Source organism: Thalassophryne amazonica, chromosome 8 (assembly GCF_902500255.1).
Source record: "Thalassophryne amazonica chromosome 8, fThaAma1.1, whole genome shotgun sequence".
NCBI classification, from domain to species: domain Eukaryota; kingdom Metazoa; phylum Chordata; class Actinopteri; order Batrachoidiformes; family Batrachoididae; genus Thalassophryne; species Thalassophryne amazonica.
In genome coordinates this window covers 58199767-58226123 of record NC_047110.1, presented here as the reverse complement: position 1 = coordinate 58226123, position 26357 = coordinate 58199767, and the positions used below count along the sequence as shown (strand labels likewise).

At 40.6% G+C, this 26357-nt stretch overlaps 1 protein-coding gene across 4 annotated transcripts; it reads right to left on the bottom strand.

Moving 5' to 3' along the window:
- Positions 1-558: 558 nt before the first annotated feature.
- Positions 559-26357, bottom strand: fads2 (fatty acid desaturase 2). Of its 4 annotated transcripts, none has more exons than XM_034176366.1 (13): positions 26335-26357; positions 25752-25962; positions 25569-25679; positions 11731-11928; positions 11550-11651; positions 11309-11434; positions 11159-11219; positions 11000-11076; positions 8506-8603; positions 8169-8265; positions 5330-5409; positions 2266-2391; positions 559-1058 (listed from the first exon to the last, which is right to left on the bottom strand). In XM_034176366.1, exons 2-13 carry the CDS (start codon positions 25944-25946, stop codon positions 1007-1009), a joined length of 1323 nt encoding a protein of 440 aa, XP_034032257.1. In that variant the 5' UTR covers positions 25947-25962; positions 26335-26357; the 3' UTR covers positions 559-1006. The 4 variants fall into 4 exon arrangements, with proteins under 4 accessions (XP_034032257.1, XP_034032258.1, XP_034032259.1 ...); XM_034176367.1 differs by having other exon boundaries at positions 26340-26357; XM_034176368.1 differs by having other exon boundaries at positions 25752-25981; positions 26340-26348.

Below are 26357 nucleotides of genomic sequence, written 5' to 3'. Positions count from 1 at the left end.
AAAGTAAGTTTCTATCTCATATCATTAAAACGTTATTTATAATTTAGTAAAGTTTTGTCTCATCCGTCATATACGATGGCGTTGGCCCCAGAGGGTTAAACCCATAGATCTTCAGCAAATGTATTTATAAAGAGAAACTGCATGAACTACACTTTTTTTTTCTAGTAAGTTTATTCAGTGAGGAAAAACAAATGCTAAATTATTGTGTTGTAACTTAATTTTTGTTCAGCCTTTGTGACCCGTCTTCATGACGTTAGATGCAAAGATGTTGAAATTGGCCCTATCCGGCAATGATGAAGAATTCTTAAAAAATTACTGGATCCGGATCGTGTTCCGGATCATTACCAAAATTTAATGACTTCTAAGTTAGGCCAAGATACACCCCTGGTAAAAATGTCTTTGAAATCCGTTGAGGATTTTTTGAGTAATCCTGCTAACAAACCAACCAACCAACCAACCAACAAACAAACGGATGCAACCGAAAGCATAACCTCCTTGGCGGAGGTAAAAATGCATTTTTTTTGTTTTATTTCAATGTTTCTAATGCTGAATGCTGCATTTTGTCATGCTAAAAAGTTAAATGTAATAATGTAATAAGTAAATATTCACTATTTAGGGTAAGAGTAATTTTTTGAATGTGTGTACATAAATAAATAATGCATGCACACACACATTTAAAAGTATGTACACTCCAAATTAACATTCTCAGTCCAGTTTAATTGTTCAAATTGTAAATCATGACAGAAAAAAACATCAAATAAGTCACATTTTCAAAACTTTCTTTAATTCATATATATATGAATTAAAGAAAGTCTTAGACAATGTAAAAGGAATTTTTCAGAACAAAATAAAAATTTAAAACCCTGCTCAGAATGAGAATGGTAAAATCAGCACTTACACTAGCAGTAAAAGAAATAAACTATTCATGCAACTTACTTTCACAAACAAATATATCTATAAAATAACTCAGAGCAGCAAAACTATTTTGTGCAGACATTTGAATATGTTATTTGTGAAGATATGCATCAAGCCAGAGGTCCCCAGAAGTTTTCAGTGACCTGAAAAAGTTAAAAACAAATAACCAGATGTTATTGATTAATTCATGTCTCAGTTATTGCAAGTTATGTAGAAAACTGAAATTTCATCAGAGGAAAATGTAAACTGTGACACTCCTAAAAAAAAATGGTATCTATGAAAATTACAGAAGTTATACATTGTTGTGCAAAAATATCAGGCTTCATGACAAAATAAATAAATAAAAACACAAAGTACACATGCTACATAAACAATGAAAAGCTTTTAAATATTATGTAATTATTAACGACTGCTCAGACTTAAAGGTTAAGCAAAATATGCAGCTTCACTTTAAAACTTACTGTAGTCCCATGATTTTACAAGTACCGTATTTTCAGGACTATCTATCTATAGCTTTGCCATTTATTTTGACATTTCTTATTTGCAATGTCAGAAGAAAACATGAATAAAATATTACTTCCTTTATCTTGGTATTTTTAAGACTATTAAAAGACAGACTTAAGGCATTTTAATACCAATTAAGGCTTTATTCTTAGATTAACAAATTCAATGTCTTAAGAATTTTTAAGGAGCTGCAGGAACCCTGAAACTGCTTCTTGTCACCAGTGAACAGATGAAAATGTGATTAGAAGTGCACAGTTGTAGACTGCTTCAATGCGGAGCTAAGCATGTGCACGTTTATCTCAATAATGCAACTCAACATTTTAAAACTACTAATTATACAGCTAGCCTTACCCTAGCCTAGCCATCCTCCCCACTGTGCTTTTGGTTGTCCCACAAAGTGAAAGCAATTTGCCTGTCGATTAGGAGCTTGTTCTGTAAGACTTAGCCGCTGATCCTCATCCCGTTCAGGAGTAGCGCTCAGTTGTCATGCTGGCAGACAGTGCCATCTTATTTTGATGTAATATAAATCACAGGACAAACCAAATAAATACAAAAAGCATGACATGTAGTCTAAATCTGGTAGATCATTTTGATTGTTGATTATCATTGATTATTATCACTTATCCATTGTTTTTGTGGACTCCCGCATTGAGCTGGAAACCTGTTAAGTAATCCTGGTTTTTATGCATGTATTATTAATTTCTTTCCAAAAATAGACAAATTTCTCTGTAAGATTTGTTACTTTTTTTAAACAAATATCTGGAAAAATCACATTTGCTATTGAAAGCAAATTTTATGCAGAAACATTAAAAGATCTGATGACTTTTGCATCACAATTGGTCTCACCTGACAACATCAGTAAGTCCTTGCCACATCGTCTTTACCTGGTAAGGAATCCCATGTTTCTCACACAGAGCTCGTACGGCTGGCGCCACCAGGTGGTAGTTGTGGCGAGGCATCGTGGGAAACAGGCTTCAGCAGAGAAAAGGAAGAGGGCAACACGGCTCAACAACAGTGTTTAAAGGTCAAATTAACACCAAACCAAAAATGGCTTTTGTAGGAGAACCAAATGCACAGCACTTAACTTTCATTCTACCTTACGATTTTCAGAACTGACTAAAATTATTCTCAAGTTTTCAACTCTAATTGGATTTCTCAGATATTTCAATGCAGTCAAAGTTTTGCCGTAGTATGAAGCTGCTGACATTCACAAGCAGTTGTTTGATTAATGACTCTCAGCTGTGTTATGTCCACTCTGTCTTATGTATTTGTTGCAAAATGCTGGTGAAACTCCACTGAACCTCTTAGTGAAACAAGTCACGACTTTGACACCAAATAACACTTTAAGGTATATGGCCTTTGAAATCTTTAAGATTTAAGTCATAAAAATAATTTTATTTGGCACCACTATAATTTTATTTATTAGGCTTATATGGGTTAAAAAATAATATGGGATTGGCACTGCGAATATGATCAAAATTTGCATTGTCCAGAAAAATGAATAAACGGTCATTTCAAAATCTCATGGATGCCGTACATGCACTAACTCCGGCACACGGCAAGAGAAGGAAAATAAAATATTCATTATGCAATTCCAGGTAAATATGTTATCGTCATTAAAATGAACTGTAATTTTGAAACACGTTGCAAAAATGAACCTACATTATAATGCTTGGATTTAGTAGAAACTCAATTTTGTGGGTTTTGTTACATTTAAATGGCTGTATAGCTTTAAACAAGATATGGTACATCTCTTCATATGCAACACTGCATTGTTAAGGGCCCCTTCACACATCACACGAAGTTGGGTGAAAGCTGCAGGAACCGGCTGAAAAAAAGCGAAAAAGAAAAAAACAATTTGGTGAATGGCGGAAAATTCCACCTGCTGTCGGGAGGGACACAGGAGAACGATGCCGTGGTGACGGGTTTGTGCACACTTTGTGCACAAACACATTGCGCAGACGTTAGAGGTGTGAGACCACATCGTGCTCACACAGCAGCAGGAATTACATGTGCAAATGTACATAAATCAACAAAAAAGTCTAAGGACAAATTAATGAGAGAGCACAGAACATTCTAAGAACAATTAATGCACTATTTAAATGTAAGACAGTCTGGTAATGATTCTGGTGTCATTGTAATAAAATAAAGAAAAAATAAAAATTAACAAAAAAAAGGGGAAAAAAACAATTTATTGTGACTGTTTCTGCACCAAATTCTGCAAAAATTTTCTTCGGGATTAATAAAGTTCCCCTTATTATTGTTATGATGTGTAACTGATGCCTGATGATGTAGCGGTCTGTGTTGGAAATGATGGATCAAATAGAATGCATTTTGTCTGGTAAAATATTTAATTCCTGGTATAAAGCGCAGACAATACAAGAATTAACATCCCTCTGTTCCTCTGTACATGAACCAAGGAATTAATGAAGTGACACGATGGAATGATTGTGAACACATCAACTGGCTCCAGTGTGCCCAGCACACAGTGTGCCGAAGGACGCGGTCTGTTTTGGAAGACACTGAAGGACACCATGTCATGTGGACTATCACTCACGTGATGGATGTGACATTTGGATAGTCAGCTGAGAGGTCATATGATCAGACAGACATATTCACATGGAGCAGCCTGGCTGATTGGGTCTGCAGCACTCAGTGAAGTGCTGCTGATGGCATCATGCGTTTTTATTTATTACCACCTCAGGAAAATATGCCGATACGTGTGCATCGCAGTGGAGTGTTCAGAGGTGGTGGTCTATATGGCTGGATATGTGTTCTCCAGCTGTGAGTAGCGACGACACACAGCTGAACTGCTGTGGCTAATCTGCAACATGCCCACCTGTTCGGTGTAAGTCACAGTGGCAGAACACATATCTGCCATCAACTCATAACATGCCACAGCAATGCACGTGTGACCGGGCTCTCATGACATGTTGATAATTGTTTTATTACAATTATTTATTGTTCTTTGTTGTAATTTAACATATTACGTTCACCCTGTCAGTGTCAGCTGAGAAAGTGAGTCTGAGCTGGATACATATGTTCGTGGGTGGCATCTGGACTCCAGCTGGTTGGGTTGAATGGCCACTCGCACAGCATTTGGCAACTTTCGGCCGCTGGTGTGAAGGCTGCCTCAAGTGCGTCATTCGGCCACAGTTCGACATGGCCAATAATTTCGTGCAGGTGCTCGGCCGTGGCACGATATATCCGACCTGCTGTGACATGCCGTGCAAATGCCCCAAACACGATCAGATGGTGGTGCGACCTCATCTTGCCCACTGTTCGAATGGGTTTCCAGCGTGAGCGGCAGGCAAATATAGAGTGCATGTGCCATGCTTGAGTGGATGTGTCGACTGCTGTACGAGGCGTTCGAGTCCGATTTCCCATGAGTGCCATTCGAATCCTCCTTCGTGCGTCATTCTGCCTCAATTGTGTTATGCGTGAAGGGGCCATAATATATGTGTGTGTGTATAAATACAAAGACTGAGCTTAGAAAAGTTTGATGTACAAATCTCAAAACGGTAGGCTGCATTTTTGGAGGGATCCTTTTTATGAGAAGTGGACTTTCTTGTTGGTTGGTTGCATGATACAAAACAATATACATATAAAGATGAATTGATGAGAAAAAGTATTTCAATAACATTTTAACATGCAAAAAATGTCTTCAGTATATATATATATATATATATATATATATATATATATATATATATATATATATATTCAAATGTGCACATTCTGCTAGAAATTCTGTTTTAAAAATATTTAATGGTCACTGAGCTTTTTTTTAAAAAATCTATACATCAATGACCACTTTGACTCTGGAAGAATTGGCTGATATGATTTAACCTACTTTGCATTTGGTTTTCTCCTACTTCGGCTCAATCGTCTCTTCACTCATTGGACTTACTGGTGTTCAATTTGAAAGTTCAGGTGTCCACTGAACCAGTCGTTGAAGTAGGAATGTTCAATATTACAGGTGGCTTGTAACTGAGGCAGAAGATGAGATGTTCAAGTGAATCACTTACACCAAAACTACAATCAATCAATCAACAGTCTCACCACACACCTTTAGTCACATACCCATACAGTGAGTTTAGCGGCTGTATGTTTTGGCTTTTATTTCATCTGTCTCTAAAAGTAACAGGAACAGTAAGTAGAAGGGCACTCAGTATAGTGCTTTACACCACTGTTGAAATAATTAAGCACTTTAAAAAAAATTTTTTTTCTTTTAATACAAAATAGATCAAATCTAGGCTCAATGCAAACATTCTTCCTTCTTACACGGTCACTCAGTTTTTTGAGAACCTACTCGAGACAGATTGACCTTACAGTAACACGACGTATGTATTTGTTTATAGCTGACGTAAATCAAGTCCAAGACACATTCAGCGACCTGGGACTTTAGAAATATTCATGTACAACCCCTGGCAAAAATTATGGAATCACCGGCCTCGGAGGATGTTCATTCAGTTGTTTAATTTTGTAGAAAAAAAGCAGATCACAGACATGACACAAAACTAAAGTCATTTCAAATGGCAACTTTCTGGCTTTAAGAAACACTATAAGAAATCAGGAAAAAAAATTGTGGCAGTCAGTAACGGTTACTTTTTTAGACCAAGCAGAGGGAAAAAAATATGGAATCACTCAATTCTGAGGAAACAATTATGGAATCATGAAAAACAAAAGAACGCTCCAACACATCACTAGTATTTTGTTGCACCACAACTTTCTCTGATTGCTGTTGCCAGATCAGCTTTGCAGGTTGGAGCCTTGTCATGGACCATTTTCTTCAACTTCCACCAAAGATTTTCAGTTGGATTAAGATCCGGACTATTTGCAGGCCATGACATTGACCCTATGTATCTTTTTGCAAGGAATGTTTTCACAGTTTTTGCTCTATGGCAAGATGCATTATCATCTTGAAAAATGATTTCATCATCCCCAAACATCCTTTCAATTGATGGGATAAGAAAAGTGTCCAAAATATCAACGTAAACTTGTGCATTTATTGATGATGTAATGACAGCCATCTCCCCAGTGTCTTTAGGGCCCTGTCCCACTGGTGTTTAGGAGGATTTACGCATGAAATGAGGAGACAAAAGCTGAGCGTCCGCAACAAAGGTGGGCGGAAATGACAAATGTCCCGGGGTGGATCAGCGAATACATGAGGAAGAAAAGCGGATATAACAGGGAACAGAAGCGAAGGCGACCGTGGAGGCGCCCCCATGAGGGGTACAGCGGCCGTGATGCACTCGCTTCATCCGTGCCCACTCTGTCTGCATTAGAGGATGACATTTTTCGGGAATACCCGTGGGTCACGTGATTCCTGCGGGATTCCCGCGGGATGGGAGTCAAAATTTTATCAATCCCGTGATTGGGATGGGACAGGAATAAAAATGAACGGGAGCGGGCAGGAGCGGGAATGCCAAAAATAGATGATGATTTTCATCTATTTAATGCCGCGTGCACACCGGGCGCGATCAGACGCTACAAATTCGCGGGGGTCACGTGGCCATGGACACACCACCTTCGCCCAGTGTGTCGCTCTGCTTTTGCTGCAAAAATTCACCCCGGTGCGTCATCAAATAGGAGGAGCTTCCATTCCGCTCGCTGTCAGTCAAGTTAACATGACGGACCTTGATCACACGGAGCGAGTTGTGAAAAGCTCCCAATACAGGGAGTATCATTATTTGCTGCAGGAGCTGCGTCTGGATGACGGCTGCTTTCAGTGGTCCTTCCGCCTCTACAGGACCCAGTTTGAGGACCTCCTGTCCCGTTCACGTGCGCACATGTAAACAATTAAAAAAAAAAAAAGAAACTCCGCTGCTTGCTGCAGCTCGCTCTTCCACCAAAAAACTCTGTCATAATTGTGTTTAGAAACCAGTCACCATTTGTTCTATTATACATCTGTGCAGTTAATAAGTAGTAAAATCATCTCCATTCACTTGCGCGCACGTAACATAAAAAGAAAAAGAAACTCCGCTCCTGCTGCTGCTTGCTCCAAAAACTCTGTCATAATTGTGAAATAAAGGACAAAAGAGACATAAGTCCTGCTCACAGGCTGCTACCAGCGACAGGACATGTTCACATCTTCAGTCAAACTCCAGACATCTCCACGTCACTACATATTCAGTCCCTGATTGATCATCACGGTGCGAGACATACGGGAGTGGGATGGGAGTGGGACTGATTTTGAGTGGGAGCGGGATGGGATTGGGAGTCATCTTTACAGGAGTGGGACGGGATGGGATTTATTTTTTTACTCCAGTCCAGGATTGGGACAGGATGGGATTTTTTTTCTGGGAGCGGGATGGGACGGGAGTGAAAATCCAGTCCCGTGTCATGCTCTAGTCTGCATGCGCGACATACCATTTGCGACCGTGATGTGGTCGTGCTGGGCACGCGTCATATCTGTTTTACACGCTGTCCCGGTCCGCCGCCAAGCTGCGCCAACCTGTTGGTTGCGGATATCAGCGGATGACAGGGGATATGCGGTGCATTGGTTGTGTAAACTATAAAGAAATGAATTCATGAATATTATAAATATATTCAGAATCTCATAAATATAATTACAAATTTATTTCATAATTACATTGTAAACATATTATATTATAAATACATATATTCCTGGCTGCACCCATTTATCTGGATCCTGCCCAGAACTGAACAATCCTGTGTCCTTGTGTAATTTGGATCAACTGAGTGTTTTTCGGTGGTTTGCCAAGGACACCACAGCAATCTGGTACCTGCATGGTCAGCCAGTCCCGACGCTTCTCGTGGTCAATATCCATTGGCAGATGGTTCATCTGTGTCACCCACACAAACCAGTGGCTCTCCAGAAACCTGCAGCATTCATCAGTAAGACACCAGTGAGCGATGTGTTATCAAAATGTGCTGCTGATTTCTATTAAGAAATCAGGACTTTCCAACATCTTTTATTGCTGTGTAGAAATATTAGAAGATGTTTGCTTCCACGTTAACCTCTGGAATAATATTCTAATAATAATATTTGCTCTGTGTGCCTTTTCAGAACTCGGTGAGAGAAAGACTTTTTAAAAAAAACAATTCTTTCATATAATTTACCTGACAAAGCTGATGAGCACCACAGAGCCAAACAGGCCGTAAAGCGGCAACGAACAGCAGAAGTAACGAAGATAGTATGACATGGACCACGCCAAATCCTACACAAGACAAAAAGGTTCATTTTATTTAAATGTACCATTCTTAAAAGAGATACAGAAAAATGACTAATGCAATATATATACGTACACACACACACACATGGGCGCAATTTGGTGGGAGATAGGGGGGGACATGTCCCCCCACCTTTTCAACCAGGGGGGACAGAATATGGTATGTCCCTCCACCTTCTGACATATATGTGTGTACTTGAAACATGCTATGCCAGTCTTATGTGCAAAACCATGTCAGAATAGTATCTTTGTTTCTGCAAGTTTGTATTTTTAGCAGCATTGACTTGTTTACAACACCTGTTTCTTGTTTGTCACATTCGGAATTTTCTGGGACTGCATTTGCCCAGATTTCAAACCAAAAATAGTTGCCTCTAGGGACTAGTGTCTACACATAAGTATCAATGGACCATATGCTAATTTACTAAATTCTGAAAGTTAGAAAAGGAAATCAGAAAAGCTATCTGGGACCTCAGAAAGCCCATCTGCAATTATTGCTTGATCTCCAAAATCAGTCTATGCAACTGAAATTATGTTCAGTATGAGTGTTGTCATTAGTGCCACTTCAAAAATTAAATTCATGATAAGTAATTTATCCTAAACTTATGATCTGTTGTTTTTTCAAACTTATGCAAAAACAAATCTTGAGAAAAAAAATACAGTATGCAATAGTTAATAATTATTAAGAGCCTGTTCTTTCATATTTATGAATACATTTTACCACATTGCAGTTGTTTTTTTATGACAACTCAACCCATCATTCTTTTTGAGTTCTACACATGTGGTGATACCTTATCTACACCAGGATGTTAATAAAATCAATGCTGGCTATTCTCAGAATAAAGTACTTATATCCACAGTTTCAAATTGCATAAGTCAAATGGTGTCCACTTTATGGTCTTCTCAAAACATTAAAATTACTGTTCTGGATGATCAGAATGCATCTGAGCTTATCTAGAAACCGTTGGCTTCTAAAGTGGCCCTCAGACCCCCAGCCTATGGGCTTCGGCCCTGCTGGCCTCACACTTTGTCCCCCCAACAGACAGACAGATAGATAGATATCTCCAATTAAGGGTCACAGGGGGCTGGAGCCTATCCTAGCACTCACAGGGCATGAGGCGGGGTACACCCTGGACAAGACACCAGTCTGTCACAGGGCCACATAAAGACAGACAAACATATAGTCACACCCGCACGAACACCTACGGACAATTTAAAGTTTCCAGTCCACCTAAACTGAGTGTCTTGGATGTGGGAAGAAGCCGAAATGCACAGAGAGAATCCACACAAACACGGGGAGAACATGCAAACTCCACACAGAAAGGACACAGGTGAGAATCGATCCCATGACCGACTTGCTGACTAGCGTGTTGCCCGTGTGGAGCCACGGGCTCTAGATTCGGTAGTATTTATAAAATAGGTAGCTGACATTTTTCCAAGGGTTGCAATAAATTATGCAAAGTTTCTGTAATGAGATGGAATGACGTGAGTCCCTTAGACAATTTTTAGAAGAAGATCTCAACCCTTTATTTCCTGTTAATTACGTAATTTCTTAATGTTAATTTACTGTCTTAATGTATTTATAAATTGTTTAGGTTTTTGATATCATATACACACTATTGCCATTATTATTATTAATATTATTATTATCATCATCATCATCACAATTATTATTATTTTAATTTTATTATTACTTCTATTTACTCATTTCATTTTTAAATGGACCACAATGGAAAAAAGTGTTTTCACTTTCTCATGCCATCCATGAATTTTTTAAGGTATTTACAATTATATTATATATTTACTAAATAAAAATCACACATGCACGCTTTTAATGTAAAGATGATTTGCTGCCCCCTGCTGGAATGATGTGTGAGTCCAGAATGCAATATATATATATATATATATATATATATATATATGAAAATCTTCTGTGACACTCCCCCCCCCCCCCTTAGTTTTAATCACAACTGTGACTGACACATGAGACTAAGATCAAATATTTCAGTAATTATCATGTTAAACTTGAAGAATGAAGAACACATCATTTAAATCCAACTGCTTTGTTTTATTACATTAAAAATGCTATTTTAAATCATCTTAAACTTTATTACAAAACTGAAAATCAAAGACTTTTATATTTAATTACCTCTCTTGGCCCACCTACAGTACCTTTCCAGCCCACACTTTGGGAATCACTGCTCCAAAAAAAAAGTATGTCATACATCTGTTTGTTTTTTAGCTGGAATCCTCAAAATACCACAAAATAATTTTGGCAAAATGTGATTTTTTTTTTTTCCCAGCGGTGCCTCTTTCTGTCTGTATGAACTTTAATAATGATATTAACATATAAATTTAAAACGTCTCTGCAGAAGCTGCTTTCTTACCACCCAGTCCTTGCGTGAAATCATGGTGCGCATTATTTGAATATGAAAGTACACTGGAATGAGTAGCGGTGGTCCAACTACAAGGGAAAGAGACAAAAAGTTACTTCTGCAATGAGTCATGGCTTGTTCATTTTACATTATTGTTACAAAAAAACATACTCAGAAAGAAGTACTGGTGTTGTCGGTGATAGGGCAAGTGTTTTATCTTTTTGATGCCATACTGCAGTGGAAAGGAGAGCAGAAAGATTTAGATCAAACACTGTGTTTTCCATTAAGATCTCTCTCTTTTACTTATTTTTAAATATATGCCTCCACTGGCTGAGTGGTTCCCAACACAAAGATGTGCAACATGTTGATGTCTGGGTCCTTGCTGATGATGTTGGGCTTTGCGTGATGCTGGAAGTGTCGATGGTTCCACCAGTTGGCAGAGGCTCCCTAAGAAAACAGCTCAATTTAAAAAACAGACAGACAAACAGACAGACAGACACAGAGGAACAAAAACACACAAACAATAAAGACCATCAATGAAAAGCCGAGTACAAAATAATACCTTTAAGTGACCGATGATGAACTTGTGAAATACGTGATTCCAGCTGGACTTGTTGAAGACGGACAGGTGGCCGAAGTCATGCTGCAGCCATCCAGCCTGAGACTGCAGAGGGAGATTTGGAGATTTGTTTGCTGCTTAATGTCCTTGATGAACGAATTATGACGGCACACAGAGATGTCACCTGGGCAGTAGCCAGAAGGACGGAGCACAGCAGAGTCAGCGTCCAGCTCGTGCCCCAAACCCAGACGAGGACCCAGGCCAGAGCCTCCAGCAGCAGGACATGTCCTAGGTGGAGACAGAAGAACAGAGGCCGTGCCCGAAACAGGCCCTTGCTGTCTGCCTGTGCACGCAAAGTGTGGAAATCCTGTATGGCTGCGGCCTGAGAGCAGAGAACAAACATTCATGTAGAGATGAACGGTTTAGTCAGTCAACAGATAATTAAGAACTCTGACAATTTAAAGTTTCCAATTCACCAAACCAGCATGTCTTTGGATGCGGGAGGAAGCTGGAGCACCCGGAGAGAACCCACGTAAACACAGAGAGGAACCACAAACTCTACACAGAAAGGCCACAGACGGGAATTGATCCCATGATCTTTTCGCTGTGAGGCAACAGTGCTAACCACTATGCCACCATGTTGCCCTGGAAGCAAGCTATCATAATTATTTTCTGGGTTTTTTAACACAATTTTGTTAATTCCCAATTCAAATCACATGACTGACACCAATCAAATCCCTTTCTGAAGGGTGACACTCATGACACTCACAATTAGTGTCCTCAGTTCCCAAACATTTATTGAGTGTTGTTAGAAGGAAAGGTGATGTAACACAGTGGTAAACATACAACTGTCCCAGCTTTTTTGAAACGTGTTGCAGGCATCCATTTCAAAATGAGCAAATATTTGCACAAAAACAATAAAGTTGATCAATTTGAACATTAAATATCTTGTCTTTGTGGTGTATTCAATTGAATATACGTTGAAGAGGATTTGCAAATCATTGTATTCTGTTTTTATTTACATTTCACACAATGTGAACGATCCCGCTATGACAGTTTTGTGCACGCGATGGTGTCATGTGAGCAGGAACACAGTGCGAGCAGCTGGGAGGTGGTGCACCACATCGCGCCGCTGATGGGGAGAAAAATAAAATAAAAACCAGCTGTATAATTACTGAATATCGATGGGTTGATACAAATAATAAAGAAAAGGGGACGCAATACAGAACCCCACAGTTAAATAACCCTGGTTAAATAAAAATAAATGCCACTCACGGGATTCAAACCTGCAAGCTCTGATTACCAGACAGAAACTTTACCACTGTGCTACCATCACTGTCTTATAACAGGAGCGTGAAATGGCTAAAATCAACAAGGAGATAAACATTGTTGTCCTCTATTTGGCTACTTCCGTTGTGTTTGTGGTCGCCACAGCAGATACTACCCGATCCGCATTCATATTTGGCACAAGTATTATGCTGGATGCCCTTCCTGACGCAACTCCAGTGTAGCCTCTTGACTCTTGCTTGCCTCTACTGGTGGTTGGCTCTCACTGCGGTATTGTATCACTTCCTGTTCCGGAGCACAGCGGTGTTTTGCTGTATCTGTTAGCTGTTTAATCTGCGCAGTTAGATTGATCTAGTTACCTAGATAACGATTTGTTTCACAGTGTAATCTTCACGTGCCTTAACTAAAGCACTCCCTCTGCTGAATCACCTCTAAATTATTTACACATTATTCACTTTGTGTGTTTGTAGGAATCCGCTAGCTTAGCGCAGCTACTAGCTCTTAGCCGGCTTCTCCTGTCTCTCCCGCACTTTTCTGCTCTGGGTGTGAAATGTTTAGTTATTCCTCGGCCTCCTTTAGCAGTAATGGTACTTGTAATAAGTGTAGCTTATCCGTAGCTTTGGAGGCCAGGCTGGGCGAATTGGAGACTCGGCTCTGCACCGTGGAAAATTCTACAGCTAGCCAGGCCCCTGTAGTCGGTGCGGACCAAGGTAGCTTAGCCGCCGTTAGTTTCCCTCTGGCAAATCCCGAGCAGCCGGGAAAGCAGGCCGACTGGGTGACTGTGAGGAGGAAGCGTAGTTCTAAACAGAAGCCCTGTGTACACCGCCAACCCGTTCACATTTATAACCGTTTTTCCCCACTCGACGACACACCCGCCGAGGATCAAACTCTGGTTATTGGCAACTCTGTTTTGAGAAATGTGAAGTTAGCGACACCAGCAACCATAGTCAATTGTCTTCCGGGGGCCAGAGCAGGCGACATTGGAGGAAATTTGAAACTGCTGGCTAAGGCTAAGCGTAAATTTGGTAAGATTGTAATTCACGTCGGCAGTAATGACACCCGGTTACGCCAATCTGAGGTCACTAAAATTAACACTGATCGGTGTGTAACTTTGCAAAAACAATGTCGGACTCTGTAGTTTTCTCTGGGCCCCTCCCCAATCGGACCGGGAGTGACATGTTTAGCCGCATGTTCTCCTTGAATTGCTGGCTGTCTGAGTGGTGTCCAAAAAATGAGGTGGGCTTCATAGATAATTGGCAAAGCTTCTGGGGAAAACCTGGTCTTGTTAGGAGAGACGGCATCCATCCCACTTTGGATGGAGCAGCTCTCATTTCTAGAAATCTGGCCAATTTTCTTAAATCCTCCAAACCGTGACTATCCAGGGTTGGGACCAGGAAGCAGAGTTGTAGTCTTACACACCTCTCTGCAGCTTCTCTCCCCCTGCCATCCCCTCATTACCCCATCCCCGTAGAGACGGTGCCTGCTCCCAGACCACCAATAACCAGCAAAAATCTATTTAAGCATAAAAATTCAAAAAGAAAAAATAATATAGCACCTTCAACTGCACCACAGACTAAAACAGTTAAATGTGGTCTATTAAACATTAGGTCTCTCTCTTCTAAGTCCCTGTTAGTAAATGATATAATAATTGATCAACATATTGATTTATTCTGCCTTACAGAAACCTGGTTACAGCAGGATGAATATGTTAGTTTAAATGAGTCAACACCCCCGAGTCACACTAACTGCCAGAATGCTCGTAGCACGGGCTGAGGCGGAGGATTAGCAGCAATCTTCCATTCCAGCTTATTAATTAATCAAAAACCCAGACAGAGCTTTAATTCATTTGAAAGCTTGACTCTTAGTCTTGTCCATCCAAATTGGAAGTCCCAAAAACCAGTTTTATTTGTTATTATCTATCGTCCACCTGGTCGTTACTGTGAGTTTCTCTGTGAATTTTCAGACCTTTTGTCTGACTTAGTGCTTAGCTCAGATAATTATAGTGGGCAATTTTAACATCCACACAGATGCTGAGAATGACAGCCTCAACACTGCATTTAATCTATTATTAGACTCAATTGGCTTTGCTCAAAATGTAAATGAGTCCACCCACCACTTTAATCATATCTTAGATCTTGTTCTGACTTATGGTATGGAAATTGAAGACTTAACAGTATTCCCTGAAAACTCCCTTCTGTCTGATCATTTCTTAATAACATTTACATTTACTCTGATGGACTACCCAGCAGTGACGAATAAGTTTCATTACACTAGAAGACTTTCAGAAAGCGCTGTAACTAGGTTTAAGGATATGATTCCTTCTTTATGTTCTCTAATGCCATATACCAACACAGTGCAGAGTAGCTACCTAAACTCTGTAAGTGAGATAGAGTATCTCGTCAATAGTTTTACATCCTCATTGAAGACAACTTTGGATGCTGTAGCTCCTCTGAAAAAGAGAGCTTTAAATCAGAAGTGCCTGACTCCGTGGTATAACTCACAAACTCGCAGCTTAAAGCAGATAACCCGTAAGTTGGAGAGGAAAAGCGTCTCACTAATTTAGAAGATCTTCACTTAGCCTGGAAAGAGTCTGTTGCTCTATAAAAAAGCCCTCCGTAAAGCTAGGACATCTTTCTACTCATCACTAATTGAAGAAAATAAGAACAACCCCAGGTTTCTTTTCAGCACTGTAGCCAGGCTGACAAAGAGTCAGAGCTCTATTGAGCCGAGTATTCCTTTAACTTTAACTAGTAATGACTTCATGACTTTCTTTGCTAATAAAATTTTAACTATTAGAGAAAAAATTACTCATAACCATCCCAAAGACGTATCGTTATCTTTGGCTGCTTTCAGTGATGCCGGTATTTGGTTAGACTCTTTCTCTCAGATTTTTCTGTCTGAGTTATTTTGATTAGTTACTTCATCCAAACCATCAACATGTCTATTAGACCCCATTCCTACCAGGCTGCTCAAGGAAGCCCTACCATTATTTAATGCTTCGATCTTAAATATGATCAATCTATCTTTATTAGTTGGCTATGTACCACAGGCTTTTAAGGTGGCAGTAATTAAACCATTACTTAAAAAGCCATCACTTGACCCAGCTATCTTAGCTAATTATAGGCCAATCTCCCACCTTCCTTTTCTCTCAAAAATTCTTGAAAGGGTAGTTGTAAAACAGCTAACTGATCATCTGCAGAGGAATGGTCTATTTGAAGAGTTTCAGTCAGGTTTTAGAATTCATCATAGTACAGAAACAGCATTAGTGAAGGTTACAAATGATCTTCTTATGGCCTCAGACAGTGGACTCATCTCTGTGCTTGTTCTGTTAGACCTCAGTGCTGCTTTTGATACTGTTGACCATAAAATTTTATTACAGAGATTAGAGCATGCCATAGGTATTAAAGGCACTGCGCTGCGGTGGCTTGAATCATATTTATCTAATAGATTACAATTTGTTCATGTAAATGGGGAATCTTCTTCACAGACTAAGGTTAATTATGGAGTTCCACAAGGTTCTGTGCTAGGACCAATTTTATTCACTTTATACATGCTTCCCTTAGGCAGTATTATTAGACGGCATTGCTTAAATTTCCATTGTTACGCAGATGATACCCAGCTTTATCTATCCATGAAGCCAGAGGACACACACCAATTAGCTAAACTGCAGGATTGTCGTACAGACATAAAGACATGGATGACCTCTAATTTCCCGCTTTTAAACTCAGATAAAACTGAAGTTATTGTACTTGGCCCCACAAATCTTAGAAACATGGTGTCTAACCAGATCCTTACTCTGGATGGCATTACCCTGACCTCTAGTAATACTGTGAGAAATCTTGGAGTCATTTTTGATCAGGATATGTCATTCAAAGCGCATATTAAACAAATATGTAGGACTGCTTTTTTGCATTTACGCAATATCTCTAAAATTAGAAAGGTCTTGTCTCAGAGTGATGCTGAAAAACTAATTCATGCATTTATTTCCTCTAGGCTGGACTATTGTAATTCATTATTATCAGATTGTCCTAAAAGTTCCCTGAAAAGCCTTCAGTTAATTCAAAATGCTGCAGCTAGAGTACTAGCGGGGACTAGAAGGAGAGAGCATATCTCACCCATATTGGCCTCTCCATTGGCTTCCTGTTAATTCTAGAATAGAATTTAAAATTCTTCTTCTTACTTATAAGGTTTTGAATAATCAGGTCCCATCTTATCTTAGGGACCTCATAGTACCATATCACCCCAATAGAGCGCTTCGCTCTCAGACTGCAGGCTTACTTGCAGTTCCTAGGGTTTGTAAGAGTAGAATGGGAGGCAGAGCCTTCAGCTTTCAGGCTCCTCTCCTGTGGAACCAGCTCCCAATTCAGATCAGGGAGACAGACACCCTCTCTACTTTTAAGATTAGGCTTAAAACTTTCCTTTTTGCTAAAGCTTATAGTTAGGGCTGGATCAGGTGACCCTGAACCATCCCTTAGTTATGCTGCTATAGACAGACTGCTGGGGGGTTCCCATGATGCACTGTTTCTTTCTCTTTTTGCTCTGTATGCACCACTCTGGGCTTTTTCCGGAATTATTGTATGGCCTTGCCTTACAATATAAAGCGCCTTGCGGCAACTGTTTGTTGTGATTTGGCGCTATATAAATAAAATTGATTGATTGATTGATAGCCTGGAGAAACACACACACAGCCGCTGGTGTTCCAAAGAGGTCTCCCATCCAAGTACTAACCAGGTACTGCACTGCTTAGCTTCTGAGACCTGACAGGATCAGGCTTATACAGAGCAGATTGGCTGGAGATAAACATTTTTTTTTTTTTAAGAGAAAAAAAGCACAGTGATGACTGACCAAACAGCATTTGTTACGGCGTATTTCTGCTGATACGTGACTGAAAGTGACATATTTGTCACACTGTTGGCTTGTCATATAGTCTGACAGGACATGCGCGACATTCAGATTGCCTGCTGCGTGTCCACATGAACTGTTGGTCCATTTCAGTTGGAACAGACTGTCAATGTGTGTGCTGTGCGCGCTCTCCACCCTGTTGAAAAAGTGATATATATACAGTAGTGTTCAGAATAATAGTAGTGCTATGTGACTAAAAAGATTAATCCAGGTTTTGCATATATTTCTTATTGTTACATGGGAAACAAGGTACCAGTAGATTCAGTAGATTCTCACAAATCCAACAAGACCAAGCATTCATGATATGCACACTCTTAAGGCTATGAAATTGGGCTATTAGTAAAAAAAAAAAAAAGTAGAAAAGGGGGTGTTCACAATAATAGTAGTGTGGCATTTAGTCAGTGAGTTCGTCAATTTTGTGGAACAAACAGGTGTGAATCAGGTGTCCCCTATTTAAGGATGAAGCCAGCACCTGTTGAACATGCGTTTCTCTTTGAAAGCCTGAGAAAAATGGGACATTCAAGACATTGTTCAGAAGAACAGCATAGTTTGATTAAAAAGTTGATTGGAGAGGGGAAAACTTATACGCAGGTGCAAAAAGTTATAGGCTGTTCATCTACAGTGATCTCCAATGCTTTAAAATGGACAAAAAACCAGATGCGTGGAAGAAAACGGAAAACAACCATCAAAACGGATAGAAAAATAACCAGAATGGCAAAGGCTCAACCATTGATCAGCTCCAGGATGATCAAAGACAGTCTGGAGTTACCTGTAAGTGCTGTGACAGTTAGAAGACGCCTGTGTGAAGCAAATTTATTTGCAAGAATCCCCCGCAAGGTCCCTCTGTTAAATAAAAGACGTGCAGAAGAGGTTACAATTTGCCAAAGAACACATCAACTGGCCTAAAAAGAAATGGAGGAATATTTTGTGGACTGATGAGAGTAAAATTGTTCTTTTTGGGTCCAAGGGCCGCAGACAGTTTGTGAGACGACCCCCAAACTCCGAATTCAAGCCACAGTTCACAGTGAAGACAGTGAAGCATGGTGGTGCAAGCATCATGATATGGGCATGTTTCTCCTACTATGGTGTTGGGCCTATATATCGCATACCAGGTATCATGGATCAGTTTGGATATGTCAAAATACTTGAAGAGGTCATGCTGCCTTATGCTGAAGAGGACATGCCCTTGAAATGGATGTTTCAACAAGACAATGACCCCAATCACACTAGTAAACGAGTAAAATCTTGGTTCCAAACCAACAAAATTAATGCCTGTGGTTATACAACTAAATACTAGTTTAGTGATTCACAGGATTGCTAAAAAAGAAGTTTGAACATAACAGTTTTGAGTTTGTAGCGTCAACAACAGATGCTACTATTATTGTGAACACCCCATTTTCTACTTTTTTTTACTAGTAATAGCCCAATTTCATAGCCTTAAGAGTGTGCATATCATGAATGCTTGGTCTTGTTGGATTTGTGAGAATCTACTGAATCTACTGGTACCTTGTTTCCCATGTAACAATAAGAAATATACTCAAAACCTGGATTAATCTTTTTAGTCACATAGCACTACTATTATTCTGAACACTACTGTATGCTTTTATGTATTTCCACATGAAGACAGCAAGCACACACATGCGTGTCCGTCAAAACACGGTAAGTGTTCTGCAGCTGTGACTTCCAGAACCAGAAAGCTCAACACCTGCAGCTGTCGGTGGACACACCCGCTGTCAGTCCAGCGCACACACCAACACACCATCTGTACATCCATATATCAGCAGCTCATGGAAGTCCGCTCCCACCCCCACCCCACCCCTGGTATGCCATATGTTTACGGATGGGGGGGGGGGGGGCAGCGCAACACATGAGCAATTCACACGCAACACACGTGTGTGCAGGGGGAGTTGACACTCTGGCAGCTCACATGTGTGTTGGTGTTTTGCAAAGCCACACATGTGGGGGCACTTAGACAAATTTCACATCCAGCTCAAAAGAATGTCTGTTGACTGTTTTCGTGCTAATAGTGCAAATGGCCACACATTTTCTAAGTGCCAAGCAAGCGGTGCTAGATGTTTGTGTGTGTCAGCTGGAATTTGGCCGACACCTGCGGTGAGAGGGATTGATGGGCTCTCACAGGGCACAGTCTGTCTTTCAGCCGCTGGTGTGCACAAATAGTTGTAGCAACAGGTGTACGAGGTGTTGAAGGCAGCTACGATTTTACATGTATTGGATACGATTCCTGCGTCATGTGCAATTTGACCACATTCGTACTAAGTGTGAAGGGGCCCTAAACAATTTATAAATACATTAAGACAGTAAATTAACATGAATAAAAATCACTTAATTAACAGGAAAAAAAGGGTCGAGTTCTTCTTCTAAAAACTGTTGAAGTCTAAGGTCCTAAAAACATTCTGGTCTCACACTCCATTCCAACTCATTTTACAAACTTTGCACAATTTATTACCACCCTTGAAAAATGTCAGCTACCTATTTTATAAACACAACCCAATCTAGAGCCCGTGGATCCTCACGAGCAACACACTTGTTTTAATATAAAAAACCTGAATTTTTGTTTTGTTTTTTGATGTCCTAAAAAATTTCAAACATGTGAAAGCTCACAGGTGTACAAACCTTTTCACAGCACACCTGCAGTCTGCTTTTGGAATATATTCTACCAGGAGGACAGTTTGTGCTATGGCCCACTGATGATGTGATGGACGCTGGTCCTGTATCCCAGGGCGCTGGATGAACTAACTGCCTGCAGCACCAATGACTGCACACTAATCTCGATAATGAACTTTGTTTTTTATGCTACTCTGGATTTTCTGTTTGTTTCTTGAGCTTGGTAAAAACTTTGTAAAATCCTTGTGACTATTAAAATGGCCTAAGTAGTGGGTCACCCATCCAAGTCTGGTCTGCTTGAGGTTTCTTCCTCAACATCATCAGAGGGAGTTTTTCCTTACCAATATTGCCTGTGTGCTTTTCGGTTAGACCTTACTTGTGTGAAGCACCTTGAGACAGTTTTGTTGTGATTTGGTGCTGTATAAATTAAATCAATTTAAAATAAACTGAAATTGTATGTAGCAAAACTGTGAATCTGTACACTTCTAATGGCCTTTTTGTCTGTTCAGTGGCCAAGGCTGGGTAGGATTACTTTGAAAGAATACATGTGGATTACATGTATGTATGTACATACATTTGGATTACTTGTAATCTGATTACTTTTGGATTATATTTCAAAGTAATCCTACCCAAGCTTGTCAGTGGCAACGAGACACGGTTTACTCTGTTTCTTATTGCCCTGTCTAATAAAAATTATCTAGCCAGTTATCTCACTGCAGTGTTCTAAATCAATAATGTGCCAATTACATTCATTTGTGTCTCCAGTGAAAAAAACAGCCTCCAAACCATGTAAACGTCAATCAATCAATCAACTTTTTTTCTTGTATAGCGCCAAATCACAACAAACAGTTGCCCCAAGGCGCTCCACATTGCAAGGCAAGGCCATACAATAATTATGAAACACAGTCTACGTCTAAAGCAACATAACCAAGGGATGGTCCAGGGTCACCCGATCCAGCCCTAACTATAAGCCTTAGCGAAAAGGAAAGTTTTAAGCCTAATCTTAAAAGTAGAGAGGGTATCTGTCTCCCTGATCTGAATTGGGAGCTGGTTCCACAGGAGAGGAGCCTGAAAGCTGAAGGCTCTGCCTCCCATTCTACTCTTACAAACCCTAGGAACTACAAGTAAGCCCGCAGTCTGAGAGCGAAGCGCTCTAATGGGGTAATATGGTACTACGAGGTCCCTAAGATAAGAAGGGACCTGATTATTCAAAACCTTATAAGTAAGAAGAAGAATTTTAAATTCTATTCTAGCATTAACAGGAAGCCAATGAAGGGAGGCCAACACGGGTGAGATATGCTCTCTCCTGCTTGTCCCCGTCAGTACTCTAGCTGCAGCATTCTGAACCAACTGAAGGCTTTTTAGGGAACTTTTAGGACAACCTGATAATAATGAATTACAATAGTCCAGCCTAGAGGAAACAAATGCATGAATTAGTTTTTCAGCATCACTCTGAGACAAGACCTTTCTGATTTTAGAGATATTGCGTAAATGCAAAAAGGCAGTCCTACATATTTGTTTAATATGCGCTTTGAATGACATATCCTGATCAAAAATAACTCCAAGATTTCTCACAGTATTACTAGAGATCAGGGAAATGCCATCCAGAGTAACGATCTGGTTAGACACCATGCTTCTAAGATTTGTGGGGCCAAGTACAATACTTCAGTTTTATCTGAGTTTAAAAGCAGGAAATTAGAGGTCATCCATGTCTTTATGTCTGTAAGACAATCCTGCAGTTTAGCTAATTGGTGCGTATCCTCTGGCTTCATGGATAGATAAAGCTGGGTATCATCTGCGTAACAATGAAAATTTAAGCAATACTGTCTAATAATACTGCCCAAGGGAAGCATGTATAAAGTGAATAAAATTGGTCCTAGCACAGAACCTTGTGGAACTCCATAATTAACTTTAGTCTGTGAAGAAGATTCCCCATTTACATGAACAAACTGTAATCTATTAGACAAATATGATTCAAACCACCGCAGCGCAATGCCTTTAATACCTATGACATGCTCTAATCTCTGTAATAAAATTTTATGGTCAACAGTATCAAAAGCAGCACTGAGGTCCAACAGAACAAGCACAGAGATAAGTCCACTGTCCGAAGCCATAAGAAGATCATTTGTAACCTTCACTAATGCTGTTTCTGTACTATGATGAATTCTAAAACCTGACTGAAACTCTTCAAATAGATCATTCCTCTGCAGGTGATCAGTTAGCTGTTTTACAACTACCCTCTCAAGAATCTTTGAGAGAAAAGGAAGGTTGGAGATTGGCCTATAATTAGCTAAGATAGCTGGGTCAAGTGATGGCTTTTTAAGTAATGGTTTAATTACTGCCACCTTAAAGGCCTGTGGTACATAACCAACTAACAAAGATAGATTGATCATATTTAAGATTGAAGCATTAAATAATGGTAGGACTTCCTTGAGCAGCCTGGCAGGAATGGGGTCTAATAAGCATGTTGATGGTTTGGATGAAGTAACTAATGAAAATAACTCAGACAGAACAATCGGAGAGAAAGAGTCTAACCAAATACCGGCATCACTGAAAGCAGCCAAAGATAACGATACATCTTTGGGATGGTTATGAGTAATTTTTTCTCTAATAGTCAAAATTTTGTTAGCAAAGAAAGTCATGAAGTCATTACTAGTTAAAGTTAATGGAATACTCAGCTCAATAGAGCTCTGACTCTTTGTCAGCCTGGCTACAGTGCTGAAAAGAAACCTGGGGTTGTTCTTATTTTCTTCAATTAGTGATGAGTAGAAAGATGTCCTAGCTTCACGAAGGGCTTTCTTATAGAGCAACAAACTCTTTTTCCCAGGCTAAGTGAAGATCTTCTAAATTAGTGAGACGCCATTTCCTCTCCAACTTACGGGTTATCTGCTTTAAGCTACGAGTTTGTGAGTTATACCACGGAGTCAGACACTTCTGATTTAAAGCTCTCTTTTTCAGAGGAGCTACAGCATCCAAAGTTGTCTTCAATGAGGATGTAAAACTATTGGCAAGATACTCTAACTCCCTTACAGAGTTTAGGTTGCTACTCTGCTCTGTGTTGGTATATGACATTAGAGAACATAAAGAAGGAATCATATCCTTAAACCTAGTTACAGCGCTTTCTGAAAGACTTCTAGTGTAATGAAACTTATTCCCCACTGCAGGGTAGTCCATCAGGGTAAATGTAATGTTATTAAAAAATGATCAGACAAAAGGGAGTTTTCAGGGAATACTGTTAAGTCTTCTATTTCCATACCATAAGTCAGAACAAGATCTAAAATATGATTAAAGTGGTGGGTGGACTGATTTACTTTTTGAGCAAAGCCGATAGAGTCTAATAATAGATTAAATGCAGTGTTGAGGCTGTCATTCTCAGCATCTGTGTGGATGTTAAAATCGCCCACTATAATTATCTTATCTGAGCTAAGCACCAAGTCAGACAAAAGGTCTGAAAATTCACAGAGAAACTCACAGTAACGACCAGGTGGACGATAGATAATAACAAATAAAACTGGTTTTTGGGACTTCCAATTTGGAAGGACAAGACTAAGAGACAAGCTTTCAAATGAATTAAAGCTCTGTCTAGGTTTTTGATTAATTAATAAGCTGGAATGGAAGATTGCTGCTAATCCTCCGCCCCGGCCCGTGCTACGAGCATTCTGACAGTTAGTGTGACTCGGGGGTGTTGACTCATTTAAACTAACATATTCATCCTGCTGTAACCAAGTTTCTGTTAGGCAGAATAAATCAATACGTTGATCAATTATTATATCATTTACCAACAGGGACTTAGAAGAAAGAGACCTAATGTTTAATAGACCACATTTAACTGTTTTAGTCTGTGGTGCAATTGAAGGTGCTATATTATTTTTTCTTTTTGAATTTTTATGCTTAAATAGATTTTTGCTAGTTATTGGTGGTCTGGGAGCAGGCACCGTCTCTACGGGGATGGGGTAATAGGGGGATGGCAGGGGGAGAGAAGCTGCAGAGAGGTGTATAAGACCACAGCTCTGCCTCCTGGTCCCAACGCTAGACAGTCACAGTTTGGAGGATCCCAAAAAATTGGCCAGATTTCTAGAAATGAGAGCTGCTCCCTCTAAAGTGGGATGGATGCCGTCTCTCCTAACAAGACCAGGTTTTCCCCAGAAGCTTTGCCAATTATCAATGAAGCCCACCTCATTTTTTGGACACCACTCAGACAGCCAGCAATTCAAGGAGAACATGCGGCTAAACATGTCACTCCCGGTCTGATTGGGGAGGGGCCCAGAGAAAACAACAGAGTCCGACATTGTTTTTGCAAAGTTACACACCGATTCAATGTTAATTTTAGTGACCTCCGATTGGCGTAACCGAGTGTCATTACTGCCGACGTGAATTACAATCTTACCAAATTTACGCTTAGCCTTAGCCAGCAATTTCAAATGTCCTTCGATGTCGCCTGCTCTGGCCCCCGGAAGACAATTGACAATGGTTGCTGGTGTCGCTAACTTCACATTTCTCAAAACAGAGTCGCCAATAACCAGAGTTTGATCCTCGGCGAGTGTATCGTCGAGTGGGGAAAAACGGTTAGAGATGTGAACGGGTTGACGGTGTACACGGGGCTTCTGTTTAGGGCTACGCTTCCTCCTCACAGTCACCCAGTCAGCCTGCCTTCCCGACTGCACGGGGTCTGCCAGGGGGGAACTAACGGCGGCTAAGCTACCTTGGTCCGCAACGACTACAGGGGCCTGGCTAGCTGTAGAATTTTCCACGGTGCGGAGCCGAGCCTCCAATTCGCCCAGCCTGGCCTCCAAAGCTACGAATAAGCTGCACTTATTACATGTACCGTTACTGCTAAAAGAGGCCGAGGAATAACTAAACATTTCACACCCAGAGCAGAAAAGTACGGGAGAGACAGGAGAAGCCGCCATGCTAAAACGGCTAAGAGCTAGTAGCTACGCTAAGCTAGCGGATTCCCAAACAGGGAATCCGACACTAGACAGGCTGTGGAGCAGCACAGGTAACGCACAAAAAAAGTGAAAAAGTGAGCCTACATTGAAAAATATTGAATGTGCCCTTTAAGTAATGCTGCGGTCCATAAACTTCAGGATCACCAGCCTCATCCGGCCCCTGGGCTGCCAGTTTGAGACCCCCGATGTTTGTCATGGTTGACAGCAAAAGCCAAACGTGCTTTGTGAGCGCACTGGAAGAAGCTGAGGTGGCTCTCACGTTTTTGTTGCGGTCGTGGCTCGGTTCTGTTGCTGCCAGCTCTCCGATGAGCAGAGGCTTCAGAAATTTTTGCACAAACTTCTGATCAGGATGGAAAGCAGTAAATGCCTCCTGAAACACAGAAATAATTATTTATTGAAATAAATGAGCTCTGAATCCCTTGACAGGGAGAATAAAGCTCACCGTGGCGTCCTCTCCAGCATAGTGGCTGATGACCCGGTGCCCACCAGGGTGCTTCTTGGCCCACTGGGTGATGTTGTAGACCTTCCTGTCGATGACCAGCCACTGGTCGCTCCTCTGGCTGTGGGTCTGCACCTCCTCCCAGGTGAAAACCCCGCCGGGCTCTGCAGGGTCCGTCAGCTGGCCTCCTCCACCCATGGCACACAGCTGCACACTGAAGGCAAAGTTGACATCTGAGCGTGAAAAAGCGTGCGCCGCGCGCGCACGAGACCTGTTGTCCCCTGTACCCACCCAGCTGACTGACAAATAATTCATGATGAAATCCGACGAGCAGCCGACAACTCCTGGTCGACCTGCACGGCTTTTCACATCAAAGTTGACATCATTTGTCTTTACGCGCGCATGAAGCGCAAAAAAAAAAAAAAAAAAAAAAAAAAACCCTCGGAAAATAAAACGTGTGCTGCATGGGTGTGCAAAATGGTGTCACGGTATCATCGGGTAAACATGGCGCATATTTCCACGTGTTAATTTCATTCACTGATCGCAGTTATCGGCTCCGCCGTCGAGGTCAGTATTTGGATTTTACAGTACCAGAATGCGGGTCCGGGT

Coding starts and splice junctions, on each gene's coding strand:
- fads2 (XM_034176365.1), bottom strand. Junction 11,929..25,568: donor GCCACGACCGCAACAAAAAC/GTGAGAGCCACC, acceptor CTCTGCTCTCAG/GCCGCAGCCATACAGGATTT. Junction 8,604..10,999: donor TTTCACGCAAGGACTGGGTG/GTAAGAAAGCAG, acceptor TGTCTTGTGTAG/GATTTGGCGTGGTCCATGTC.